This window comes from Callorhinus ursinus, unplaced genomic scaffold (genome assembly GCF_003265705.2).
Source record: "Callorhinus ursinus isolate GAN/ISIS: 27379988/994484 unplaced genomic scaffold, GSC_fseal_2.0 scaffold4, whole genome shotgun sequence".
NCBI classification, from domain to species: domain Eukaryota; kingdom Metazoa; phylum Chordata; class Mammalia; order Carnivora; family Otariidae; genus Callorhinus; species Callorhinus ursinus.
In genome coordinates, this window is record NW_027397066.1 from 4,298,496 (window position 1) to 4,324,521 (window position 26,026).

Consider the following 26,026-nt stretch of genomic DNA (forward strand, 5'->3'; position numbering starts at 1 on the left):
GCTTGTGTGCTATCTGTCTGACAAATAAATAAATAAGATCTTAAAAAAAAAAAAAAAAGGCTTGAGAGAGAAAGAGAGCATGAGCAGGGGGGGAACAGCAGAGGGAGAGGATCCTAAGCAGACTCTGTGCTGAGCACGGAGCCCGACACGGGGCTTGATGTCCCATCCCTGAGATCATGACCTAAGTTGAAATCTAAGAGTCAGATGCTCAACCGACTGAGCCACTCAAACCAGGCATCCCTGAAAACTGCATCCTTGCAGTTGCTCAGACCAAAAGTTATAGGTATCCTCTCCAACTCCTCTCTTTTCTCCACCCCAAATTGAGTCCCGTCAAAATGTATTTAGAATCCCACTAGTTCCCACTGTCCTCTACCTTCCAGACCACCACTTTCTTGGAATCTGCCCCTGCCCTGCCCTGTCCCGTCCTGTCTTCAGTGCGGCGGCCCACGGGGTCCTATCAGCATTGAAGTCAGGTTACACCAGTCTCTGCTCCAGGCCCTCCAACGCTTCATTGCTTTCCAGAGGAAAAGCCAAAATCCGCGAAAGGCCTACAGGTATCCTTGAATGCCTCCCCACCATCACTACTGAGGTAAGGCCGAGGCTTCCTTGGCAGGGCTGGCTGCGACAGCGCAGCCACCGCGAGCCGCCTCAGCTTTAGCGACCACTGACCGGCTTCTCAGGGCTCCGGCCTACAGAGGGAGCACAGCCTCACCTCTTGCAATGTTCAGAATCTAATTTTAAGTGCTCCATAAATGTTACTTAACATTGTTTTGATGCTATTATTATCCAGAATGAGTTAAGTTCAAAAGTGTGCAAAGACACAATTAATATATATTGTCAAAATTAACTTCAACAACAGACGACCATGGAATAGTTTTTATATACCCAACCCTGTATAGCAAATAAACAACACATGCGCAAATACTAAGATGCACGACGTGCTTTTACTGGTGGGCTTCGGTCAATGTGGGAACATGAGCGACTGCAACAAGCCCCAGCGGTACCCGGGGCATCGATCCCTCCCTGAGGCTCCGCGGCAGCCTCAGGCCGAGCGACTGCCCAGGGTGAGTAGCAGCACTCCTTCCAGACCCTCACCAAGCCATCGCTGCGAGCCTAACTCACTCCCCAAACAGGGCCTACTGCGGTTCCTCATCTTCCACTGATGCCCAAACTGGGCGACGAAATACTAGCTTTGACACAGCTTTCAGGAGCTCCATGAAAATGAACAGAAACAGAACTCATTGTTAAAATGAAAACAAAAACAATATAAAAAGCTCCAACTCCGGGGACTAAGAAAACAGCACCACAGAAACTTGAAGATTCCAAAAACAAGAGCCGGCAAACTCCAACACTGTTTTATGGTTTTTAAAATGGGGGAAAAAATAAATAAAATAAAATAAAATGCAGCAAGAGGTCTGGATGTAATTGACGGCAGGCACATGGCCTGTCCACTGATGGCAAAGAGAGACAGCTCCGGAGAGCATCCCTTAATGAAACCAGTCATCTGGGGGGCGGGCGTGAGGGGCACCATCCCCTTTACAGGCCCTGGTACCACTGCAAACAAAGCAGATGCAAACGTCCTACAGAAGATGAGTGCCCAGAGAAGTGCAGGTCACGTGCAGGTGCAAATGAAGGGAATCGGCAACAGCAGCTTCAGCCAGACCTCACCAGGACCTCACCAGGACCTCACCGAGGCAAAGCCCACGAAGGTCATGACCTCCTGGGGGAATCAATACCAACTGCCCGAAGTCTTTGCAGGTGCTGCCAAATTTTATTCAATGTCTAAAATTAAATTTGACATAACGGAGTTTCCTACTGTTTTGGTGACATCTCGTAGACAAAATATTGGGCTGAGCAGGTCAGAGAGATGTGCTGTAATGTGGGGGTGCAACTTGCTGCAGGGACAGAGCGGGAGGAGACACAGTGTCACCTCACAAGTATATAAAAGTGGAGTCAGGGAAGTCGGCCATCCTCCTGAAACCATGATGCAGTGAAGAGCCTGATACTATGGATGCTTTTAAAGAAACAACTAACACTGTACCTTGTAATAATACAACACGCGCACACACGTGAAAGTCATGCGGGTAACACGTAACATCACCCCACCTACCCACCTAATAGAACGGCAGCTTCATTTATGTTACTGTCTTGTAGTTATATCATTGACATTTTAATCGGATTGTAAACTTGTTCGCGACTTTTGATTCTGGTCAGTTGGTAGTGACTGGGTGGGAAAGCAAAGCACAGCACCACGTATGTTACCATCCTCAATATTTAGGAAATGAACATCACACGAACACTCACTGTGGCCAAAAGAGAAAACAAACCTTTTGCATTCTAATTTCCTATGGAGGACCTCTTCGTACCTTTATTTTCATTGAAGCTGCCAGACAGATTCTAGAAAGAAAAGCTTGGGGACATACAGCCTACAGTTTATGAACATCCACAAGTGATTCCTTTCTACTGTCACAGGCCATAAGGAAAGAGAGATTTTTTTTAAGTTCTTTCCACTGACTCCCCAAAACCCAGAGAGCTGGCTTAAGGAGTCTGTGTGTTGGGGCGCCTGGGTGGCTCAGTTGTTAAACGTCTGGCCTTCAGCTCAGGTCATGGTCCCGGGGTCCTGGGATTGAGCCCCACATTGGGTTCCCTGTTTCGAGGGAAGCCTGCTTCTCCCATTTCCCATTCCCCCTCCTTGTGTTCCCTCTCTCACTGTGTCTCTCTCTGTCAAATAAATAAATAAAATCTTAAAAAAAAAAAAAGAGTTTGTGTGTTGATGCACACACAGCAGCAGCACTCTGAAAAAGGCTTGAGAACTTCCTACTTCCTCTTCCTTCATTCTGCAAGCACGTCCCCAGCTCCCAGTACATGCCTCACAAATTCACTTACTCGGCTCATTTTCATTTGGTAAGATTAAAAGCCTTCATTGTTAGGAAAAAGCAATGCAACAATTTTTTTATGAAATGAGAAGAACAAATCAAACAAGAAGACTTCACTGGGCTTGAAACAAAAATCCCCCCTTTGACTTTCCGGCAAAGGAATGCATTTTTTCTAAAGCAACAATGGAAAGAACCACTCTCCTTTGCCTGCACTGTTCCTACTTGACACCAAGTCCTTTCCAGCGCACATCACGCTCAGCTAGGACATGAACGCCACAAGGCAGGGGGGCGCGGGGTCCTGTGGTAGGCTAGAAGGTGCCTGTACTCCTCACTTCCGCAGTTCATGTTGGGCGCCCTGGTTTTCCACTAGGCTTCCCTTCACCACGAGTCGAAGGCAAGAGGCATTTCTCAGCAACTTTGGTCCAAAGAAATAAGATCCTCTCCCAGACTGAAACTCCTGACTCACATTTTCCTCCCAAGCATGACTCAGCAGCTTCTTTGGATTTCACTCAAAGAATTTACCTGAACTAACCTCTCCTTTAAAAAACCATCCACCATTTTCAACTCCAACTTACTTTCCCTTCAGTGTCACGTAGAAAATACCTTTTGGGAAACTACCCAACACCACCCCCTTCTCTCTAAGTACTGCCCCTGCTCTAGGAGTGGACCCCCAGGCAACTCTGCCCCCCTCCTTGCAGCTTACCCATTTGGTGGGCGGGGGGGGGGGGGGGGGGGGGGACTTCTGCCCAAGCCCAGCCAATGACATTTCTCCCTAGCTGAACAGTGGATACTAGCCTTCAGCAGTGGTGCTGGGATGGGGCTGGCAGGGTGGTTTTCTCACTGTGTGTGCTAAAGGAGAGAAAGCCAGACTTCAGAGAGAAGCAGAATGACCCAGAAGCAGAGAGGCAAATGAGAGATTGTGGATCACTGAGTAAATGCCTTTGGCGGCCAATTATTTTGCTCCCGGTTGAGGCCACTCCTCAGGCTGTCAATTTCCAGACCTGGTTTCAGGGAGATATCCCTATGCCCTTCAGGTATATTCCCGCCTTTTCTTAAACTAGGTTCCTGATGTTCCCACTTGTTGTGATGAAACAGTTCTGAAGTCAGCCACATGAGCGGTAACTTGCAAATCCCTCTCCCATAGTCGAGGAGGCAGCAGTTTCGTGCGATCAAGAGAGGAACCCAGTGGGAGAGGACAGGAAGGGTCAGGACGCCAAGGGGAGACTCCTGAACATCCGAGCGCACAACTGCATTCAAGAGGCAGTCGGCGCCTCCCGAGACGGCACTCGCGAGCTGTCAGGCACCAGGAGACCAACACACAGGGAGCTCATGGTCTCAGTCCCCGAGGATCACCGTCACGAAGGGAAGACAGAAATGAGCCAGTGCAACTGAGGATGTGAGGCCTGCATGAGCAGAACAAGACGGCGCCAGGGGCTCGGTCTCTGAAAACGTGCTGGGCGGGGGGAGAACGCACAGCTGGGACGTACTGCACGAGCCTTAGGAGGCATGTGTGCTAGGCGGTGCCACAAGAAGGCACCTCTACAGATTACCCAATTAGCAAAGCCGGTCACCCCAACATCAGCCACTAGAGAACTCCTAGGATTGTTTTATTCATCTTCTAATACTCACATAAAATATTTGTCATGTCCCTTAGCATCCTGAAAGAACAAAATGGTTTCAGAATAGAATCACCCATTCAGGGGCGCCTGGGTGGCTCAGATGCTTAAGCGTCCGACTTGAGCTCAGGTCATGATCCCAGCGTCCTGGGATCGAGTCCTGCGTCCGGCTCTCTGCTCGGTGGGGAGCCTGCTTCTCCTTCTCCCTGTGCCTGCCTCTCTGCCTACTTGTGCTCTCTCTCTCTCTGTGAAATAAATAAATAAAATCTTAAAAATATATATATATAATCACCCATTTAAATTAAGAAGTTTCTAGAGGACAGAATCCTTTCAATTCAACTCTGCTTCACAAAAGGTACTTAAACCACACCATCTCAAATAACTGGTAAAAGCAAAATAAAATAATTTTCTAAGTAGTGGGATCTCAGAGAGTACATCTTACAGTGAGTTAGTAAGAACTGCATAGTATCGGGATGCCTGGGTGGCTCCATCAGTTAAGCGTCTACCTTTGGCTCAGGTCATGATCCCGGGGTCCTAGGATCGAGCCTGCATCGGGCTCCCTGCTCAGTGGGGAGTCTGCTTCTCCCTCTCCCCTCTGCCACCTGCCCTCCGCTTGTGCTCTCTCACTCTCTGTCAAATAAATAAATGAAATTTTTAAAGCAAAAAAACTGTATAGTAGTAATTTGAATGGGTGATTATATTCTAAAACCATTTTGTTTTTCAGGATGCTAAAGGACATGACAAATATTTTATATGAAGTATTAGAAGATTTATAAAATAACCTCTTATGGGGCACCTGGCTGGCTCAGTCAGTAGAGCACGCGACTCTTGATCTCAGGGTCATGAGTTCAAGCCCCAAGGGTGTAGTGCTTACTTAAAAAAAAAAATCTTGGGGTGCCTGGGTGGCTCAGTCGTTAAGTGTCTGCCTTAGACTCAGGTCATGATCCCAGGGTCCGGGGATCAAGCCCCGCGTCAGGCTCTCTGCTCGGCGGGAAGCCCGCTTTCTCCCTCTCCCACTCCCCCTGCTTGTGTTCCCTCTCTCGCTGTGTCTCTCTCTGTCAAATAAATAAAATTAAAAAAAAAAAATCTTGTAATATTTTCTAAAAACAAATAAGTATGAATCATAAGCAAATGTAGTATCCTTAAAATACTAAACCGCTATCCCACTTCTAGGAAAGGATCCCAGAGAAATAATCTAGAATATGGAAAAGCCACATATGAAAATATTCTGGAGAGCATAACAGAAAATAAAGAGCAAGCTGAACAGGAGTGCCTGGCTGGCTCAGTCAGCAGAGCACGCGACTCTGGGATCTCAGGAGTCATGAGTTTGAGCACAGAGATTACTTAAAAAAAAAAAGAGCAAGCTAAGTAAATATCTACTAATAAAGAGTGTATTATACTGCTGTTGGAATATTATTTACTGAAACAGAACTTAGCCACTATGAGAAATAAAGATAATGTAATAAAAAGATGGAACATGTTTAATAGGAAAAAAGGATATACAATTCAGTGTATAGTCTAACTGTAATAGTACTTTAGAAGAATATATTTTAACACAACTTCATTTATGCATTAAAGTGCCCTAGAGGAAAAAGTGATACTGTTCACACTACAGCGGTAAGATAATGAGTAGTTTATTTTTCTAAGTTTCTTTGGTCAAGATGTTCTATTTGCGTACTTTTAAAAAAATCCCCCCCCCACCTGCCTCTATTTTGTTAAGTATTAGAGATGAACTGTGAACCTACTTCATCAGAAGCAGAGCGAAGACACTGGACAGCAGCCTGTTTTTTCATTTCTTCCAGGGTCAGATCTGAGCACTTTTTCTTACTCTTTCCCCATTTCTTGTAAGCTCCTTTTTCCCAGCCCAGGAAGATGTCATTCTCCTAAAATAAGATTAGACAGAGTTCAATGAACAAGACTAAGAAGCAAGTTTCAAACACTGTTATTTCCCACATGCTCACACATTCCCCTCCCAAGTACATTCACATTAGTAAGTTCAGAGACCACAGAACACAGTAAATCTGAGCACTGTGGAATAATCATTCATTTGGTATCTATTACCCAGATTCTCATTATATTATTTATGCTTTATTTATGATCTGAAGGAATATGGCCCACTGACATTCAGGAAGTGCTAATGCAAGTACATCATAAATAAATTCCAGACTACATACATAATTAATTGTCTTCTCTTCTGTGCTTCTCATTCCTCAATAATGAGTGTTTATATTACTATCAGATTTTAACATTTAACAGTTAAATGGTTCAATCCCTATTTCTTTACCTTGTAGTCTAAAAAACAATTTTATGTTGGCATTACAAGTTTATTTTTCCCCTTGGTTACATAGGCCCATAATAAAAATCTGAAGAAAATTTGAAAAGTGGGAAGAAAGCAAAATCATCCATGATCCAACCACCCAGTGAAAACCAGAATAATTTGGTCTGCTTCATTGGGTCTTTTCCGTATGCTTTAAAAAATCACAGATTTGAATTCATGCTAGTTATAGAATATTGTATTTGACTTAACTTACTAAATTGTAAGCATCCACAAATTCTTTGGCTATAGAATATTCTAAGATGTAAGTTTATAGCTATTTCACGAAACTGGGACTTTAAAGTAATATTTTTAATTGCTTTGCTACTTTGTTTTGCCTTTTAAAAAGCCCTCCATTTGAAAATAAATAAATAAATAAATAAATAAATAGACTTCCATTTGACAAATTATGATTAAAACCAGTGGACAGACAGTAAGAAAAAAAAGGATCAGAAAGACAAACAATGGAAAAATTTTTAAAATTACTTAGAAGATGACGTGGCCTACAGCAGACCCTCAGGACATGGTTATAAATATATAAATAAGAGGAGATAAAGAAGGAAAAGTATAATAATAAACACAAAAGATTTTAAAAGATCAAATCATACACCATCAACTGTGTGACCCAATTTTTACTTTGATCCAATACATAAAAATTACTTTTATGCCACCAGATAAGAGTGGGAGAACAGTCCCTCCTTCCATACCCATCATAATTAGCATACTTTTTCTTAATTTCTTAGGCATGTTTGCAGATCTCATGAACCCAAAAAACATATTTTCTGGCTGAGTGGTGTCAATTCCAATTTTCCAAGGGAAAATGTGCTTAATGGCCAAGTAAGTACTATCAGTATATTTCCGTTTATCTGACGGGTTTGGCTGGACTACACCTGAAACCAGACATTTCCTTATCAGTGATATCTTCTGGTGATAGGGTTTGTCCTCAAACAGCAACACTGGACAGAACCCTAACAACATAGACTCGAAGCTTCCAAAGGTAGAAAGAAATGTTGTAATTCTATTGTTCACAGCATATAAAACAAAGTAGAGAAGTTATCTCTGTATTAATGGAAAACAGGACTCCTTTTTGTTTGAGCTGCTGAGACTGGCTCTTTCTCCTTCTTGAGATTATGAACATGTTTCTCTACTGAAGTTATAGCTCAGCAGAGGTCACCCACATTCAAGGGTCTTAATGAAGTTTTATTATGCAGATGGAAGGGACTTTCAAAATTCAGTTCACATGGACAGGTGCTCTTTCTAGAGGCAGTCTGACAATACATATCACATCTTAAACAGGGACGTGTACTTTCAATCTAGTAATTCTATTTCTGAGAATTTATCCTAACAAAATAATCACCACTCTGCGCACACATTTAGCTACTGTGTGTTGATCACAGTGCTGTCAATCAAGGCAAACATGCAGACACAATTTAAATGCCAAATATGGAAGACCTGGTTAAATAAGTTATACTTCATCCAGGCGATGAGATATTACAGCCATTAAGGAGATTATGAAGCCTATTTATTGACAAAGAAAGCTATCCACAGTATACACAAGAGAAATAGTCTATAAAACAGTACAATCGCATTTCGTGTGAACGTGTGTGCACATGAACTAAGAGGTCACTGAGGAGCTTATCTCTTGGTGAGTAGGAGAAGGAAACGAAATCTTATTTTCTGATTTTTCTTACAATTAGGTCATACTCTTTAATAGTCAAAAGTTGTTGGGGTGCCTAGGTGGCTGTCGGTTGGGCATCTGCCTTCGGGTCAGGTCATGATCCCGTGGTCCTGGGATCGAGCCCCGCGTCGGGCTCTGCAGGGAGCCCGCTTCTCCCTCTGCCGCTCCCCCCAACTAGGGCTCTCTCCCTCTCTTGACAATAAATAAAATCTTTTTAAAAATATAAACAAATAAATAAAATAAAACCTGTTCATCACCCCCAAATGAAACCCTGTACCATTACCAGTCCCTTCCCATCACTACTTTGCTCTCTCCTGAGTCACTGGGGAACTACTCACCTGCTGTCTCTATGGATCTGCCTATTCTGGAAATTCCATATAAATGAAATGATCTGACAGACTTCCTTTTGTGTCTGGCTTCTTAACCTCAGTGCAAGGTTGTGAAGGCTCACCCTTCATACAGGCTGTGGGACGTAATCATGCTCCACTCCCTTTTCTGACTAATATTCTGCTGCATTTCATCTGTGCATGCATTCACTATTGGGCATTTGGATCGTTTTACCTGTTGGCTATTACGAACATTCACATACCAGTTTTTGTATGGACGTATCTTTTCTGTTCTCCCGATTATACACCTAGGAGTAGAGCTGCTGGGTCACACGGCATCTCTGTGTTCAACCTTTTGAATAACTGTCAGACTATTTTCAAAGCAGCTATATCTCACCATCACACCAGCAATGTCTCAGGGCTCCACCGCCCCCACATCCTCACTGACACTCATCGTCTCCTGGGTTTTTATTTTAGCTATCCCAGCGTGCACGAAGTGGTGTCTCATCATGGTCTTCGTCTCCCTAATGAATAACAACATGGAGCATCCTTTCATGTGCTTACTGTCCTTTGTCCAGATAAGATATACCAGCGGCCTATTCAAATACTTGGCCCATTTTTAAATGATCTATTCTGAACACACATCTCTCATTAAATACAGGATTTGTGAACATTTTCTCCAATTCTATAGGTTTTTTTCACTTTCTTGATGCTGTCCTTTGAAGTGGAGAAGTTTTTCATTGTGATAAAGTCTCATTTATTGAGGTCTTTGGCTGCTTGTTTTTGGTGTCCCAAAAAATCACTGCCTCAAAAAAAATAAGAAATCACTGCCTCCTCCAAGTCATGAAGATTCATTCCTCCATTTTCTTCCAAGAGCTTCATAGTTCAGCTCCTTTCATTCAGGTCTAGAGACCAGCTGGAGTTCACATTTGCATGTGGTATGAAGTAGGAGTCCAACTTCCATTACAGGTGGTTACTCTGTTGTCTCTGCACCTTTTGTTGAAAAGACCATTCTTTCCCCCTTGAACGGTCTTGTTAGACCATAAATATACAGGTTCATTCCTGAACGCTCAGTTTCGTCTTCTATAGTATATGTACACCAGTACCAAGTGGTCTTGATTACCAGAGCCTGGTAGTGAGTTTTGAAATTGAGGAGTGTGAGTCCTCTTTTTTCGTCAAGATTTTTTTTCAGCTATTCTGAGTCCCTTTAGAAGTCTATATGGATTTTAGGACCAGCTTGCCAATTGTGGCCCCATGGGCAGCAGGGACTCCGACAGGGCTGCGCTGTGTGCGTGTCAGTGTGCGGGGCGCTCCTGTCTTACTGACACGGAGTCTTCTGATTGTGAGCACGGGAGGTCCTTCTATCTACGAGATCTTCTTTCATTTCTCTCAGTGACGTTTTCAGTGTGCAAGTCTTGCACTTCTTTTGTTAGATTTATTCCTAAGTATTTTATCCTTTTTGATACTGTTGTAAATGGAATTTTCTTAATTTCATTCCTTACTATTTTCTATATACAAGATTGTGTCACCTGCGAACCACAGATAGTTGTAGTTCTTCCTCTCCAAGTTGGAGGTCTTTTCTTTTCCTCACCTAGCCACCCTGTTCATGCTGATCTATGATAAGACACAGTGTCTTTCATCTTTGAAAATGTCTTTTCACACAAACAGATACTGCCAAATACTGACATTAACCTGCAGGCATGAGTTTAATTAAACATGTTAATTGCCTAGAAGACATTTATAAAATTCTGTTAAGATTCTTAATATTTGCCTTTTCGTATGTCATTATAGTGCAGATTAGTCACCGCCAAGTAAAAGTTCGGTGGAAGCTTCTCAGTTGAACAGTTGTGAACAGATGTGAAGATACAGATGATCACTCTGCACTGTGTCAAATGGGAAACCAGAGCTGGTACTGCACTGTGACCCTGGACAAATCCCACCACCAAGCTGGGCCGGAGCGGGGAGCTTGCTTCTTGTTTTCACTTTGACAGAATTTTCATTCAACATACAAAGCAGCTTGCCATTATTTGTGAGTCAAACAATGTTAGCTGTTAGGATGGCTTTATAAATTTTGCAGATACATGCTGTTTTGCCTTGTAATTTTAGGCTGACTTCATTCAGAAACATTATCAAGTGTGTAGCAAAAGTTACATAAACAGCGTAGTAGATACACTTTTGTGCATTCTGGTTCTTCCACTTACTGTAGTTGAGAGCTCCCTTTTTTTTCTGGTTTCATGTACTGTGTGAATGTATTAGGACTTATCTAAACAATAGCATCGAGCTAATAATCAGCTTTTAAAAGAACACAGTATAAAAAGACAGTTCAAGATATTTCTATTTTATTATGTTTTTAGTCCCCTATGCTACACTCATTACAAGTCCACTTAGGCACAAACAAAATACTGGACATGTGCCAAATACCTACTCGATAAACTCAGTAAAATCAAGGATGATTTCTCAAAGTCGTAATCTTCAAGACAGAGAAAATTACCAAGTACCAAAAGAAGATACAGCTAAAGAACATTCTCAGCATGAAAATCTATTACCAAGTACTTTTCCAGACACTACTGTGAGGTGACATAAGGCTAGAGTTTTGATTGACTCTCTCTTGCTGCCTTCTGTCAAAAAGGAAACACTAGGAACCGGAGGAAGGGAAAGAACATGCCATTCTGAAATTACAGCTGGGATAATGACGTTTGCTGTTAGCTGCTCGGCATCCACCCCTGCCTCCCACACCTTCCTGTTAACACCCTGAAAAACCAAATCCATGAAATGTCTGAATGGGACTAGTACCACCCCCATCTTCAGGCCCTAAATGGCTTAATACAAATCTGCGTGTTTCATCCCTTTGGCCACAAAGACTGGCTCACACAGGCCTGGGACCAATCAGACCTGGGCACTTGAAAATGAGCAAAAAAGGGAGGGGGGGTAACACATCCTCTGGATGCCAGAACTGTGCTCATTTTCACTTGCCCCCCACGTCCCTGGGAGCTGGCTGCAAAACCAAGCTGCCAGAGGGAGGCAGGCAGAGAGGCAGGGCAGAAGTTCTAATGACACCGGGAAAGCTCTGAACTGAACCAGGTTCGGGCCAGCCTACTTCTGGAAATTCAGTTATGGAAGACCTCCCCCACCCCACCTCCCCTTAGGCTAAATTTTTGGTTGCTTGTGAATAAAAGATACAGCTAGAATTTGAGGAAGGGCCTAAGTAATGAATCCACTTCTCGTTACTCAACAGAAAGGCGACTCGTCTCTAAAAAACAAACATAATTTGAGGTCACCTCCAGCTAGGTCCTCAGTCAGCAGTGACAATTCTTCAGTGGCCTCCCTACGATCAGCTGCCCAACCAGTATCCCCAGCAGCACATGCCGTCCTGCAGTGCCGGGGGTCTAGAGAACTGTCTGTCCCGGGGGCCAACAAGCAACCCCCGCCACAGCACGTCAGGTCCGTTGGGGCCGGTCCGCTCACACTCCCAGTCCCATCGCCCGCTCCCGCCCCTGCCCTGCTCGTCTCCGGCCTCACAACACAGGCCCTTCCTGTTTCCCTGACCTCGCATGCACTCTCCCTTCCTCCTTCCTTCAACTGCTCAACTGGGCTCTCCTCTGTCATTCCCACTGCCATCCTCCCCCATCCAGTGTCCCCAGCTCTGCACAGCTAGTGTGTCACAGATCCGAAAACTAGCAACTATCTCTGGAGGACCACCCCTAGTCAGCCCTGTATTCCTGGTGCTTGTCACAGTGTCTGACACGTCATGGGCAACCATGTGGTGAGCAAAAAAGTAGACGTGCATTTAAAAAATGCAATTATTTATATTAAAAAAAATAATGCAATTACTTATATTCAAAACCTTTTGTCTATTCCATTTAAAGGTTCTACCCTTGGGCGCCTGGGTGGTTTAGTCGTTAAGCGTCTGCCTTCGGCTCAGGTCATGGTCCCAGGGTCCTGGGATCGAGCCCCGCGTCGGGCTCCCTGCTCCGTGGGAAGCCTGCTTCTCCCTCTCCCACTCCCCCTGCTTGTGTTCCCTCTCTCACTGTGTCTCTCTCTCTCTCAAATAAATAAATAAAATCTTTAAAAAAAAAAAAAGGTTCTACCCTCCCCCCCAAAAAACCCACATTTTTATTATGGTATCTTAGGGAGTCTGTGGACATGAATTTGTGTACCCATCCACCGTGCGAACTCCTACTCTGACTGTACTGTCATGTTCCCTACGTCTAAGGTTTATTTAATCACGGTCTTTGAGTAAATGTATGTTGAAATATAGCATACGTGGTGAGACACCTGAGGATCCCAGGATGGGTCAGACTTTGTGGTAGTTACTGTTAAAGAGGACCATAATCTTCCAGGGGAGCACTGCAGATGTTAGCTTCCCCAGGTAGACATACGCTCAACTATTGGTGGTAGACTGCAAGAGCATGTCAGAAGTGGTTCCAGGAATAAACGAGCTGTGCCCAATGCAGAAGTCATCAGTCCCACTCAGCAATCAGTAGATGTTCTTATTTAGCCTCCTGCGATACAAATATGCAATAATGCAGCTACATTTCTAGAATGATGGACTCTGAGCTAGAAGATACAACTCAATTAGGAGATTTAAAAGAAACTAACAAAGCTACACTAATCAAAACAGAGTGGTACTAGCAGAAAGACAGATATTAGACCAAAGAAACAGAACAGAGAGACCAGAAATAGACCCTCATGCATGTGGTCAAATGATTTTCAACAACGGTGCCATGACCAAACAATGGGAAAAGGACAGTCTTTTCAAGAAATGGTGCTGGGAAGACTGGACATCTCCTGCAAAAGAATGACAGTGGACCCATACCTCACACCACATACAAAATTTAACCAGAAGTGGATCAAAGCCATATATGTAAGAGCTAAATCTATAAATCTCTGGGAAGAAACAGGATAAAGCTTCACGACATTAGTTTTGGCAGTGATCTCTCGGACAGGACACCAAAGGCACAGGCAACAAAAGAAAAAAACAGACAAATTGGACTTCATGAAAATTTTTAAATTTTGTATATTAAAGGCACTCTGTATCTACAGAGTGAAAAGACAGCCCACAGGATGGAAGAAAATATTTCCAACCTTGTCTCCAATGGGGGGATTAACACTAAAACGTATGGAGAACTCCCAGCATTCAACGACAGCAAGAAACAGCTCGATTAAAAAATGGGCAAAGGACATGAACAGATGGTCTTCCACAGAAGACACCCAGATGGCCCGTGAGCATAGGAAAAGATGTTCAACAATTACTGATCATCAGGGAGAATGCGAATCAAACCACAATGAGATACCTACCACATCACACCCATCAGGATGGCTACTATCAAAAAACTAGAAAATAACAAAAGTGTGAGTGATTTTTACAGAGAAATTGGACCCGTGTGCACTGTTGGTGGGAATGTAAAATGGTGTAGCTGCTGGAGGTTCCTCAAAAAATTTAAAACAGAAGGATGCCTGGGTGGCTCAGTCGGTTACGCATCTGCCTTCAGCTCAGGTCATGATCTCACATCGGGCTCCCTGCTCAGCAGGAGAGTCTGCTTCATCCTTTCCCTCTGTCTCTACCCCCTCTCGTGCTCTCACTCTCTCTCTCAAATAAATAAAATTTAAAAAAGAAAATTTTTTTTAAACAGAATTACCATATGACCCAGCAATTCCACTTCTGAGTACATACCTCCCCCAAATTGAAAGTAGGGTCTCAAAGAAATACTGTCTCATACTCATGGCAGTGTCATTCACAACAGCTATGACATGGAAGAAACCCAAATGTCTACTGACAGATGGATACGCAAAATGTGGCATTTTCCTACAATGGAATATTATATAGCCTTAAAAAAGGAGGAAATTTTGACACATGCTACAACATGGAAGATGTCTTTCAGTATATAAACAAACTGTGATTTATCCAGATGATGGATTATTCAGTGTCACAAAACAATGAGCTATCCAGCCACAAAAAGACCAGGAGGAAACTTAAATGTCTATTAGTCAGTGAAAGAAGCCAATCTGAAAAGGTCACATGCTGTGTGATCCCAATTCTATGACATTCCGGAATAGGCGAAACTATGGAGGCAGTAAAGAGATCAAAGGCTGCCAGGGCTTGGGGGACAGAGGGATGAACAGGTGGAGCACGGAGGGTGTTTGGGGTAGGGAAACTACTCTGGAAGATACTGTGATGATGGATACATGGCATTTACTCTGCATCTGTCCAAATCCAGAGAATGTTCAACACAGAGAGTGAAACCTAATGTAAGCTATGGACTTCGGGTGATTATGTATCAGTGCAGGTTCACTAACAAAGGTACTGCTTGGGTGGGGGTGTCAGTAACGGGAGAGGCTCTGCATGTGTGGAGCAGGGGGTATGTAGGAAATCTCTTCTTCTCAATTTTACTGGGAACCAAAATGTCACTGGCAGCAGACCAACTTCCCTGCCCAGACTAACCAGAAAAGCCAGAAAAAATACAAAACCAAAGCAAGTTACAACACCTGGGCTGAAACATTAAGAGACTGTCGAAGCATCCAGGCCTTGAGAAGACAAGGAGGGGGAACCGTCCTAGGCAAGAGCAGCTGGTGGCACAGGGGATGGACATCTGAGCCTGTTCTCCCCTCTGGGAAATGTACCCATTCTAGGTGCAGGGCAAGAGGTAGAGAAAAAGGTGGCCCTTTAAAAGACAGAGAAACCAGTGGAGCTGGGGGAGGCCTCTCAGGCCTGGACAGAACACATTAGCGAGGCAGGTGCCAGTAGCCCAGAGGAGGGGAGTGGAAAACAGGTCACACTGCCAGGTTCCTCTCTGGGCATGTGGAGCATGGTGAAGCTGCAGGGCACCCGGGGCTTCTGTGCTGACAGTCATGTGCTGACTGTCTATCTGGCTGTCATTACATAGATATGATCTTCGTGACTATTCATTCACCCATTACTACCCTAATCGGTATAAACTCTAGGCCTCAATAAAAAGCATAAGGAAAAAAACCCTCTTGTATTTTTGTGCAGAATCCATGGTTGCTCCCTATCTGGAACAGTCAGTGAAGCTCTGGAAGCTAAAACAATCTGACATCGTAAGAACACCTAAAGCAATCACAGAGATTGAGGGACGACCACGAAAAGACAATCTCAGAGGAGGTGTGCAAAGAGAAAACTCCTGGAAGAAACAAGGAGAACAAAATCATGAAGAGTGGGTAACAGTGCAAATGGTTTATTTGTTTGAAACACAAATCTCAGAATGTAGTACAAACAGGAAACATTTCCCCAAACTGAAAAGCATTTTAGGGGCGCCTGGGTGGCTCAGTCGTTGGGCATCTGCCTTCGGCTCAGGTCATGGTCCCAGGGTCCTGGGATCGAGCCCCGCATCGGGCTCCCTGCTCAGCAGGAAGCCTGCTTCTCCCTCTCCCACTCCCCCTGCTGTGTTCCCTCTCTCACTGTGTCTCTCTCTGTCAAATAAATAAATAAAATCTTTAAAAAAAAGAAAAAAAAAGAAAAGCATTTTAGAAGAAAATGCTACTTTGTATGCAGGTACTTTGAGAGGACTTTTTTTTTTTTTTTAAAGTAGGCTCCACGCCCAGTGCAGACCTCAACGTGGGGCTTGAACTCACAACCCTGAGATCAAGACCTGAGGTGAATCAAGAGCTGGACACTTAACTGACTGTGCCACCCAGGTGCCCGGAGGATGGCTTTTTGACAGCTCCGCACCCTAATCACCCCAGACTATCTCTGGCACACCATCTTCTCCAATTCTCAGTCCCTATGGTGCCAGGTGCTTGTAGCCCAGCCAAGGTCCCCTTGTCCTAGTAGTTGGGTCAGGAATAGGGCCATGACCAAGCTGTCCTACCAGGAGCGGGGAGTCTGGGGTTGCGGTGGAGGGGGCTGGGGGGGGAGGCAGGGGTATGCTTGAGGATACAGGAAATAGATAAGGCAAGCTTCGAGGGGGGGCACAGATTCTATGGAAGGCCCTGGGTCAGGCTGCCACTGAGGACAGCCGTAGCCTCTGGACATTTCAAGTTTTTATTTTCTATTTTTATTTTTTTAAGATTTTAAGTAATCTCTACATCCAACATGGGGCTCAAACCTACAACCCTGAGATCAAAAGTCACAGGCCCCACTGACTAAGCTAGCTGGGCGCCCCTGGACATTTGAAGTTTTTAAATCAATAAAGGCTCCCAATTGACTAGCTGTGTGATCCTGGGCAAGTAACTCTGCCACCACATCTAAGTACCTCCACCTATGGGGCTGAGAGCACAGGGCCAACAGGGAGGTAGAAGGCAGGGAGAGTGAGCGCACGGACTTACGGCTGGCTCGTGAGTGCTTGTCTTTACTACCACTTCTGTGTAAGCAAGACCAAGCGGGACTCTCTGTCATCATCACACGCCCCTGATACAGATTTCATGATGTTGAGAACATTCATATATAAAGACACAAAAAATGTTTTAATAAACTCTTGGATGATAGTTTTAATTTACTAATCATAGAAGAAAGAAAATTAAGAAGGTGTGGGGTTCTAAGAATGGGGTAGTGAAAGGCAGTCCCATCTTCCTAAAATAACTCTTCCTACTCATGAAAGATTATGGGGAATTTGCTGTTGACCAGCAACCCACCACAACCTTGAGGCAAGAAAAGTAAACTCCTACCTTTAAATTACAGTTTTACTGTAAGCTTCCCTTTTAGCCAATTCTAAGTAAAACAATAAAATATTTTTGAGGGGCAACTGTGTGGCTCAGTCGCCTAGACGTCTAACTCTGGATTTCAGCTCAGGTCCTAATCTAAGGGTCATGGGTTTAAGCCTGCATTGGGCTCCGCACTGGGCGTGGAGCCTACTTATGTATATATATTTTTAAGAATTTTTAAATTTATTCATTTGAGACAGAGAGAGAGAGAGAGAGAGAGAGAGAGTGAGAGAGTAGGAGCAGTGACGAGGGGCAGATGAAGAGGGAGAAGCAGACTCCCTGCTCAGGACCTGGAGATCACGACCTGAGCCAAAGGCAGACGCTTAACCATCTGAGCCACCCAGGCGCCCCTTATATTTGTATGTTATATATATATATATATACATTTATTTATATTATATACTATATAATATATATATTTTTTAAACAATTTAACTCAAATCTATTTTAAAAGTTAAAGACTTTATGCTTTGAGTTTCCTGGCAATGCATGCTGCCATGGAACTCACTTTTACTTTACAGGGACTCAACTCCTAATTCAAATGTGAACTAACACACATGAATTTTTCCCCACCTCTACCAACCCCGAGTACATTAAAAAACATTAAACCAATTCCACCTAGTTTCTTAAGCTTGCCTTTACAACAAAGTGTTGTTATTCATCCAATAATTATTTGTTATATTTGAAAACAAACAGAAACAACAAAACTCTCTAATGATAAACACTGGGCACATGATTTGGGTCTGGCAGACATGAGTTTACATCCTGACTCGTTACTGTGTGGCCTTAGGCAGCTCACCAAACCTCCTCGGAATGTCCACTTCCACACGGAGTAGACAGAATACTCCTCACCCTCAAGGTACGGAAGGAAGGCTGAGACAGTCCCTTTAGCACACGGCTGCCGCTGCCCTGGGCCTGCTGTGGTGCTCTCTACGTGACGGGGCCACTGATCTTAAAAGGAGAAAGGCATTACACTAGACTGCCAACTAGCAGATGCAGAGGGACAACAGAGTTAGAGCAGTCACCGGGTACAAGTGATTCAGGCGGAGTCATCTAGGCCCAGCAGAAGTGCCAGTCTCCCGCACAGGTCACAGGTCACCTGGGGAAGAGAACTCAGCTTCGCACCGGAGAAACGCGGCAGACGTCAGCAAAGCCAGCGCTGCCACCAGGAAGCCGACTGACGTCATGTGCATTTACTGAGGTGCAGGGAAAAGAAGGGGACTCCACCGCTCATGCAACGTCACTGCCATCAACACATAGGCTGATGCTAAACAGGAGCAAACATCAGACGAACCCGAAGGTAAGGATATGCCGCAAAACAGCAGGCCTGTAATCTTCAAAAATGTCAACGTCGTGAGCCACAGAGGAAAGACATGGAACTCTTCCAGATTAAAGGACCCAAGAGGAGCACCCACTGAAGTCAGTGTGTGGTCTCCAACTGGATCCTGGACGAGGGGAACACTGCGATGCAGGACATTACTGGGACAATGGATAAAAAGGGAACACTGACGTATATTATATACCAATGCGTTGGTGTTAATTTTCCTGAATTTTATAATTCTCACGGCTATCTAAGAGAAAGTCCAATCTTAAGAAACATATGCTGATTTAATTAGGGTAAGTATCAAAATGAGAGGGGAGAAATAAAGCAAAAGCAGGAAAATATGATCAACAGGTGACAGAGTAAAGAGTACACAAGAGGGGCGCCTGGGTGGCTCAGTCGTCAAGTGTCTGCCTTCGGCTCAGGTCGTGATCCCAGGACCCTGGGATCGAGCCCCGCATCCCGCTCCCTGCTCAGCGGGAAGCCTGCTTCTCCCTCTCCCCCTGCTTGTGTTCCCTCTCTTGCTGTCTCTCTGTCAAATAAATACATAAAATCTTTAAAAAAAAAAAAAAAAACCACTTCATTGGGTTAAAAAAAAAAAAAAGAGTACATACACAAGAGTTCCTCAACCTGTTTCGTCATTCTGATGTTTTTGAAATTATTTCACAAGAAGTCAAAAATGTTTGGGGCTCCTGGGTGGCTCAGTTGTTAAGCATCTGCCTTCAGCTCAGGTCATGATCCCAGGGTCCTGGGATCGAGCCCCACATCGGGCTCCCTGCTCAGCGGGAAGCCTGCTTCTCCCTCTCCCACTCCCCCTGCTTGTGTTCCTGCTCTCACTGTCTCTCTCTCTGTCAAATAAAGAAAGAAAATCTAAAAAAAAAAAAAAAAGTCAAAAATGTTTAAGAAGAGTATCTGGGGGCGCCTGGGGGGGCTCAGTCGGTGAAGCGTCCGCCTTCGGCTCAGGTCATGATCTCAGGGCCCTGGGATCGCCCTGAACTGGGCTCTCTGCTCAGCAGGAAGCCTGCTTCTCCCTCTCCCTCTACCCCACTCCCCGCTGGTGCCTTCTCTCTCCCTCTCCCTCTCCCTCAAATAAATAAAATCTTAAAAAAAAAAAAAAGATGATGAATATCTGATTTCTGTGCTCAAAGACATTATAATCTACTGCGAAAGATAGTATTTTCTAATAGCTGCAAAGAAGAGCTCTCCACTAGAAACATCGAGTATGGAAGCAGATGACGCAGGTCCTTGGGGAGCGAGCAAAGGACTTGCAGGGTGCAGCCACAGGGGCCCTGCAGGGCAGGTCAGAACCGGGGTTCATACCTACATCTGAAAGTGACAGGTAGCGAGCTCCTAAGGAGCTGCGAGTGCCCTTACCGGAGCATGGTAATCACGAGCAAAACAAGAAAGGAAGGAAGTAAAAGAGAAAGAAGAATCTGTGGACACAAAGTGACTGCGGAGCATCCATAGCGTCCACACGTCAGAGGTGCTGCTCTCCAGAGCCGCGTGGGACCCCCCCCGGCGATGCCACTGCCGCATTTACAACCCTGCTCAAAGCAGAGGCCTGCGCTCAACTCTGCTGGGTATCCCGCCTCCCGGGACCACGGCAGGTCAGCCTTTCTTCCTACCCAATCACCCTGGGCAGCTGAGACCAAGGTCCTGTGCAGAATCTGTTTCTTAGAACTCAGGAGCTCTTCATGGGTTTGTTTTAACCAAGATCAGGAAAAATGAGGGATTAAACATGGCAGATAAGGCTCGTAGCTGCAGAAATAGCCTTAAAACTGGCCATCTGCAAGTCAAGATTAGACTATTCACAGACGGAGGGTGCGAAAAGACTCAAGGAAACAGACCCCCCAAAGTGGAGTCGTCTGGCCTCCAGATGAGGAGCTCAGCCACCACAATCTGACCCAAGGATCAAGAGCCACAACTGGCCAGCGTCTGAATCACAGAAGGTGGACAAGGCCCTCCATTCCCCTACCCCCTGCTAGGGAGACTGCCCACGGCTCTGAGCCCAAACTCTCCTCTGGGGGTACAGTGAGCACAGCCTCCCCTGGAGTCATGGGAAAGTAACATCGGGGCTAACTGACCTCCTAGGCCACCTCTTACTAAAACAAGTATTGTTTTCAGTTTGACCTTCCCCATTGGCACGGGACTTGGCACTGGGCTGAGGGGAAGAGTATTTTAGGAGGCTTTATTTCCCTTTTGATTCCAGACATGTTCTGTTTTCACTAACCTTTATCTGTCCTGCCTCCTAAAGATGAAGCGGCACTCTGGAAGGAGAACCAAGCTGGGCAGTTGGACATGGAGAGCTGCCTTGCCCCTGACCTTCCTTTCCCAAGAAAGGAACCAGAGGAATTCCAAACACGTCTCATCAGAGAGGTGTCAACTAGAACCCGAATAGTAGGTTCTGTGCTTCATTCCCTTCTCGATGCCCTACAGCATGTAGTACATAAATACTTTGTGCTAATAAACTTACTGGTGTTGATAAAATATTCTAGGCAGATACTGTTAACACAAAATCCTCAGAGTACATGATTTTTGAGTTAAGAGAAGTATTTTCCTCATACCTGGAAATAAAAATTCTGATGTTTGTAGATTAAACATTTTATTTGCCCTTAAAAACATATATATATTACATTTACCGGGAAGATGATAGAAAATAGTAGAGCCTTAGTAAAGAAATCGGACAAAATTGTGATTACCAACATGATTATTAGGTTATATCTCAACCCCCTGAAAATGCTAACCTAATTCTCAGTAGCCAAGGCAGTAAGCAAATGGAAGCAGGGAAAATACACCTGTGTCCAGCTAGAAAGGAAAAGGAACACCAGCAGTAAGAAAACACACTCTATACAGCTGATGAGTGAGGAACGTTAAACACAGTGGTGAAATGCTGTATTTATAGTACTTGGAGGCTTTTCTTTTTTTTTTTAAGATTTTATTTATTTACTCATGAGAGACAGAGAGAGAGAGAAGCAGAGGGAGAAGCAGGTTCCCAAGAAGCAGGGAGCCCGATGTGGGACTCGATCCCAGGACCCCGGGATCATGACCTGAGCCGAAGGCAGACGCTTAACCATCTGAGCCACCCAGGCGCCCAACTTGGAGGCTTTTCTGTGGTTTGGAAGCCACTCTGTTCTGTCAGTGAAACTTTATTCCTGCTTTCAGTGTTAGTAACAATGGTTTAGAACAATAACAACAAAAATAGCCACAAAACACTCGGTTTCATGTGAACTCTGCACACAGAAGTCACCCAGAGCCCATGTGGTCACTGGTGACAGGGAGGCCTCACTTTCAGGAGCAATTCTTAGAAGATGGGACCAGAACTGGGTTTTGTTTTGTTTTTCTCTCTCAAGAACCTAGATTTGCTTACTTTCTCACTTTCAACTCAGCACCGAAATCAGATAAACCTGTAATGGCCAACTAACGGGGTGACCTACGATGACTTACAGCAATGTTACGTGCTTCACCCAGCTTCTAAGTCCACTGGTTGGTAACACACACTTTGGTTAACCAGCAGTTTAACATGAAAATGAAGGGCTCAACCCTGGAATGTTAAAAAGTATCCCAGACCCAAGGGTTACAAGGCCCGGTGGCTGCGTGGGAGGCCCCTAAGCGGCAGAGAGCCGCGCTACTGCAAGGCTGCGGGTCGCCACCCTCCTGGCCCGCAGGAGCTAGGGCGCGGCCACGTGGAGAAAGTCTCCCAGCGGGGAAAGCAGCCAAACTCACGCCCGCACCCCACCCACCCACCCGGCTGCCGTGCCGGGGCAGCTCCCTCCACGCCGCCCAGCAGGCCAGGGGTCTGTGGCCAGACGAGCCAACAGGCCCGTAAGAGTGCTCTAGAAGAGAAATGCCAACATGCGGACACCACCAGGGACTGTCCCAACCCCGACGAGGGCGATACCTGTTCCTGCAGCTCGTAGTCATAGCTGTCATGCAGCAGAAGACTGAGGACGTAGCGGGTGTAAATCATGGCATCGATGCCACATTTCTCCAGCTCCTGCCCCAGCCAGGTCTGCACTGGGCCCAGAGCATGAAGCAGAGACATTTCAGAAACAGATACGGGGCCTGGATAAGAGCTTGCGGAGCTTTCAGATGGTAAACCATCCACGACAACTGTACAGATAGGGCGCATGAATTTAGGTTGCTGACATCCTTAAAATGTGAAGCATTTTCTGCAGTTGATGTTCTGTTGGTATCTGGAGGGGATTTTCACTCCAGTAGAAAGGAGAGATGCTTGACATCTAGGATAAGCATCTATTTTTGCTGGCAGTCAGCCATCAGAACAGAATTTCCCTCTTCAGGCATAACCAGTGAATCAACATCCTGACAGTAATACACATGTACATGTGATGTTCTACTTTACTTTCATTGAGGCCAAATGGAAGTCTCCGGCAGAACCTACAAAAATGAGAGAGAAAAAAAGGTATGCATTATACATACATATAAATTACTGATCTTTTGAGGAAAAAAAAATCCAAATGAACTTTATTGAAATTTGGTGTTTTAGAACACGGATTTCTTTTTGCCGTAATGTTTGACATTTTAAAACAAGTGACATTTCAAAATTTTAAGCTTAATATCATTTAAAAGGAAAACTCAGAAATTTACATTGTGGTGCTTGTGCTCAATCAAAACAATGTTTTTTTTGCTATCTCAAGAGACTGGGCTAATAAAATTTTGTTCATCCTTAATGCTGAAAGAATCTGTGTGGTAACAAATCACTAGTTCAATTTTTGAGTGTAACAGACACAAGCAGCTAAATTGTAATTTCATTTAAACAATGGTTAAAAAGTAGTCTTTTAAATTGAAGCTTTCATAAAGGTAATCATCTCGTATGGCTAAAAGATTTGCAAGGCTGCTCACTACTTATTTCATAAAAGTTAAGGTAAAACATGGATTTGGCTCATAGCCACACCAGGCTGGAGGGTTAAACCTGCTTTTTTCTACTATACCTCGGCTGACGGTTTGCCTACTTGTGTGAAAGAAGCCATGCTCTTAATAGCGTTCCCTTAAGTTAGCCTACTTTCAACATGTCAAACTAATCTAATGGCCTTATTAAATCACTCATGCCACCAGAATGCCACCACCTTATTAAATCACTCATGCCATGTCAAACTACCACAGTGACAGGTAAATCTCATGGGCTCAGCATGAATTTCAGCAGACAATAAGAGGGTTACCAAAAGTGACTTTTAGGGGCACCTGGGTGGCTCAGTCAGTTAAGCATCCAACTCCTGATTTAGGCTCAGGTCATGGTCTCCCAAGCATGAGATTCAGCCCCATGTCAGGCTCCCTGCTCAGCAGGGAGTCTGCTTGAGATCTTTTCCCTCTCCCTCTAATGCTCACCCTGCTCACCTACTCTCTCTCTAAAAAAATAAATAAATCTTTAAAAAAAAAAGTGATTTTAGGGACACCTGGGTGGCTCAGTCGGTTAAGTGTCTGCCTTCAGCTCAGCTCATGATCCCAAGGTCCTGGGATCAAGTCCCGCATCAGGCTCCCTGCTCAGTGGGGAGCCTGCTTCTCCCTCTGCCTGCCGCTCCCCCTGCTTGTGCATGCGTGCTCTCTCTAATAAATAAATAATCTTTTTTAAAAAGTGACTTTTAAAGGAGAATTATTAGTAAAACATGAAGTCTGAAAGACTCTTCACCAAAGATTTAAGCCTCCATTTCTTGCATTTCATGAATAACTACATAGTACGTTTTATATACATTAAATATAAAGAAAAACTGTTTAAACCTACCATAGGACTAAGTTATTAGATTAAGTTGTCATTAATGTATATTCTATTTTTTAAAATTTTCCCTACCATACTGTCTTTTCTGAATTATGGAAAACAGGGGTGCCTGGGTGGCTCAGTCGGTTAAGTGTCTGCCTTCGGCTCGGGTCATGATCCTGGGGTCCTGGAATCGAGCCCCACGTCAGGCTCTCTGCACAGCCAGGAGCCTGTTTCTCCCTCTCCCTTCCCTGCCGCTCCCCCTTTTGTGCTCTCTGTCAAATAAATAAGTAAAAACTTAAAAAAAAAATTGAATTATGGAAAACAGATAAAGCAAACGTTTTTCTATAATTTTCACCTGCTGAAATTTTCCAGCTAACTCTCAAAATTAAAATATTTTTCATTAGTTCTTTAATATTTTTGGATCTTAGGATGGCAGACAGATCAATTAAACAATACACTGAATTCTAGGGACATCCCCTAAAGCAAGGTAACAAGCTGGTACTCATTCAATGAAGATCAACCAAGACTGAGAGCAGATGAAGCAACAGCTGAAAGAGCTGGATGAAAGATCTAAGGCAGCCTGAGCTCACAGCAAACAGCACCAGAGATTGGCAGAGGGCAGCCCTCCAGAATTCAGCAGAGTATTAATCAGGGCATGCATATGAGGAACTCCCTGAGCGCAGGAAAGGATCATCATGAAGATTAGGCGGAAATAGGACCTGATGCTCAGCATGGCCAGGAAGGACTTGATGCTCACCAGCCAGACTTGAAAACCTCCTAATTCAGGGACACTGGGTACTCAGAAGGCTCCTAACTTAGGAAGGGGAAGCAACTAGCCCTAGACAGAAATGCGTGTGCTTAACACATCCTAAAAGGAAGACCTGGAAGGACCAAACTATTTCTAATTTCACTGTGGTCCCAAAACAAACCTCAAGAAATTTATAGGAACACAAAAAATACCTAGCACCTAACAAAGTAACATTTAGGGGCGCCCGGATGGCTCAGTCGGTTCAGCGTCCGCCTCTTGGTTTTGGCTCAGGTCCTGATCTCAAGGTCATGGGATCGAGCCATACAACAGGCTCCAAGCTTGGCATGGAGTCTACTGGAGAGTTTTTCCCCCTCCTTCTCCTTCCGCCTCTACTCCTCTCCCTGCTTGTGCTCTCTCAAATAAATAATATCTTTAAAAAAGAAAAAAAAAGTAAAATTTACAATGGTTGGCACCTAATAAAAAATTAGCAGACATACAAAGAAGCAGGCACAAAGGAAGTAGAAATTAAGAGAAAAATAAATTCACTGAAACCAACTCAGAATTGATACAAAAGTGAGATTTAGCAGAGAGGACTCTGAAGCAGTTATTATGACAAAAGGCCATATATGAGTAGGGAACGGAAAATATAAAGATTGAAAGTCAAACATCTACAGATGAAAACTACAACGTCAGAGACAAAAAGCAGGCAGCATGGGGAAACAGCAGATCAGCCACTTCAGAAGGAAAGAATCCAGAGTCTTTTTTTTTTTTTTTAA

The 26,026-nt window shown here is 44.4% G+C and overlaps 1 protein-coding gene across 4 annotated transcripts in view; it reads right to left on the reverse strand.

The window, feature by feature from the left end:
* The window catches only part of LOC112835533 (TBC1 domain family member 14), a 201,224-nt gene that overhangs the window by 144,758 nt on the left and 30,440 nt on the right, over window positions 1–26,026 (reverse strand). For all 4 annotated transcript variants that reach the window (XM_073891398.1, XM_073891399.1, XM_073891397.1 and 1 more), the window contains exons 2-3: window positions 22,688–23,184; window positions 6,238–6,375 (exon numbers count right to left, since the gene is read on the reverse strand). In XM_073891398.1, the coding sequence (XP_073747499.1) occupies window positions 6,238–6,375; window positions 22,688–22,918 (369 nt within the window). In that variant the 5' untranslated portion in view covers window positions 22,919–23,184. The remainder of the gene's footprint in view (window positions 1–6,237; window positions 6,376–22,687; window positions 23,185–26,026) is intronic.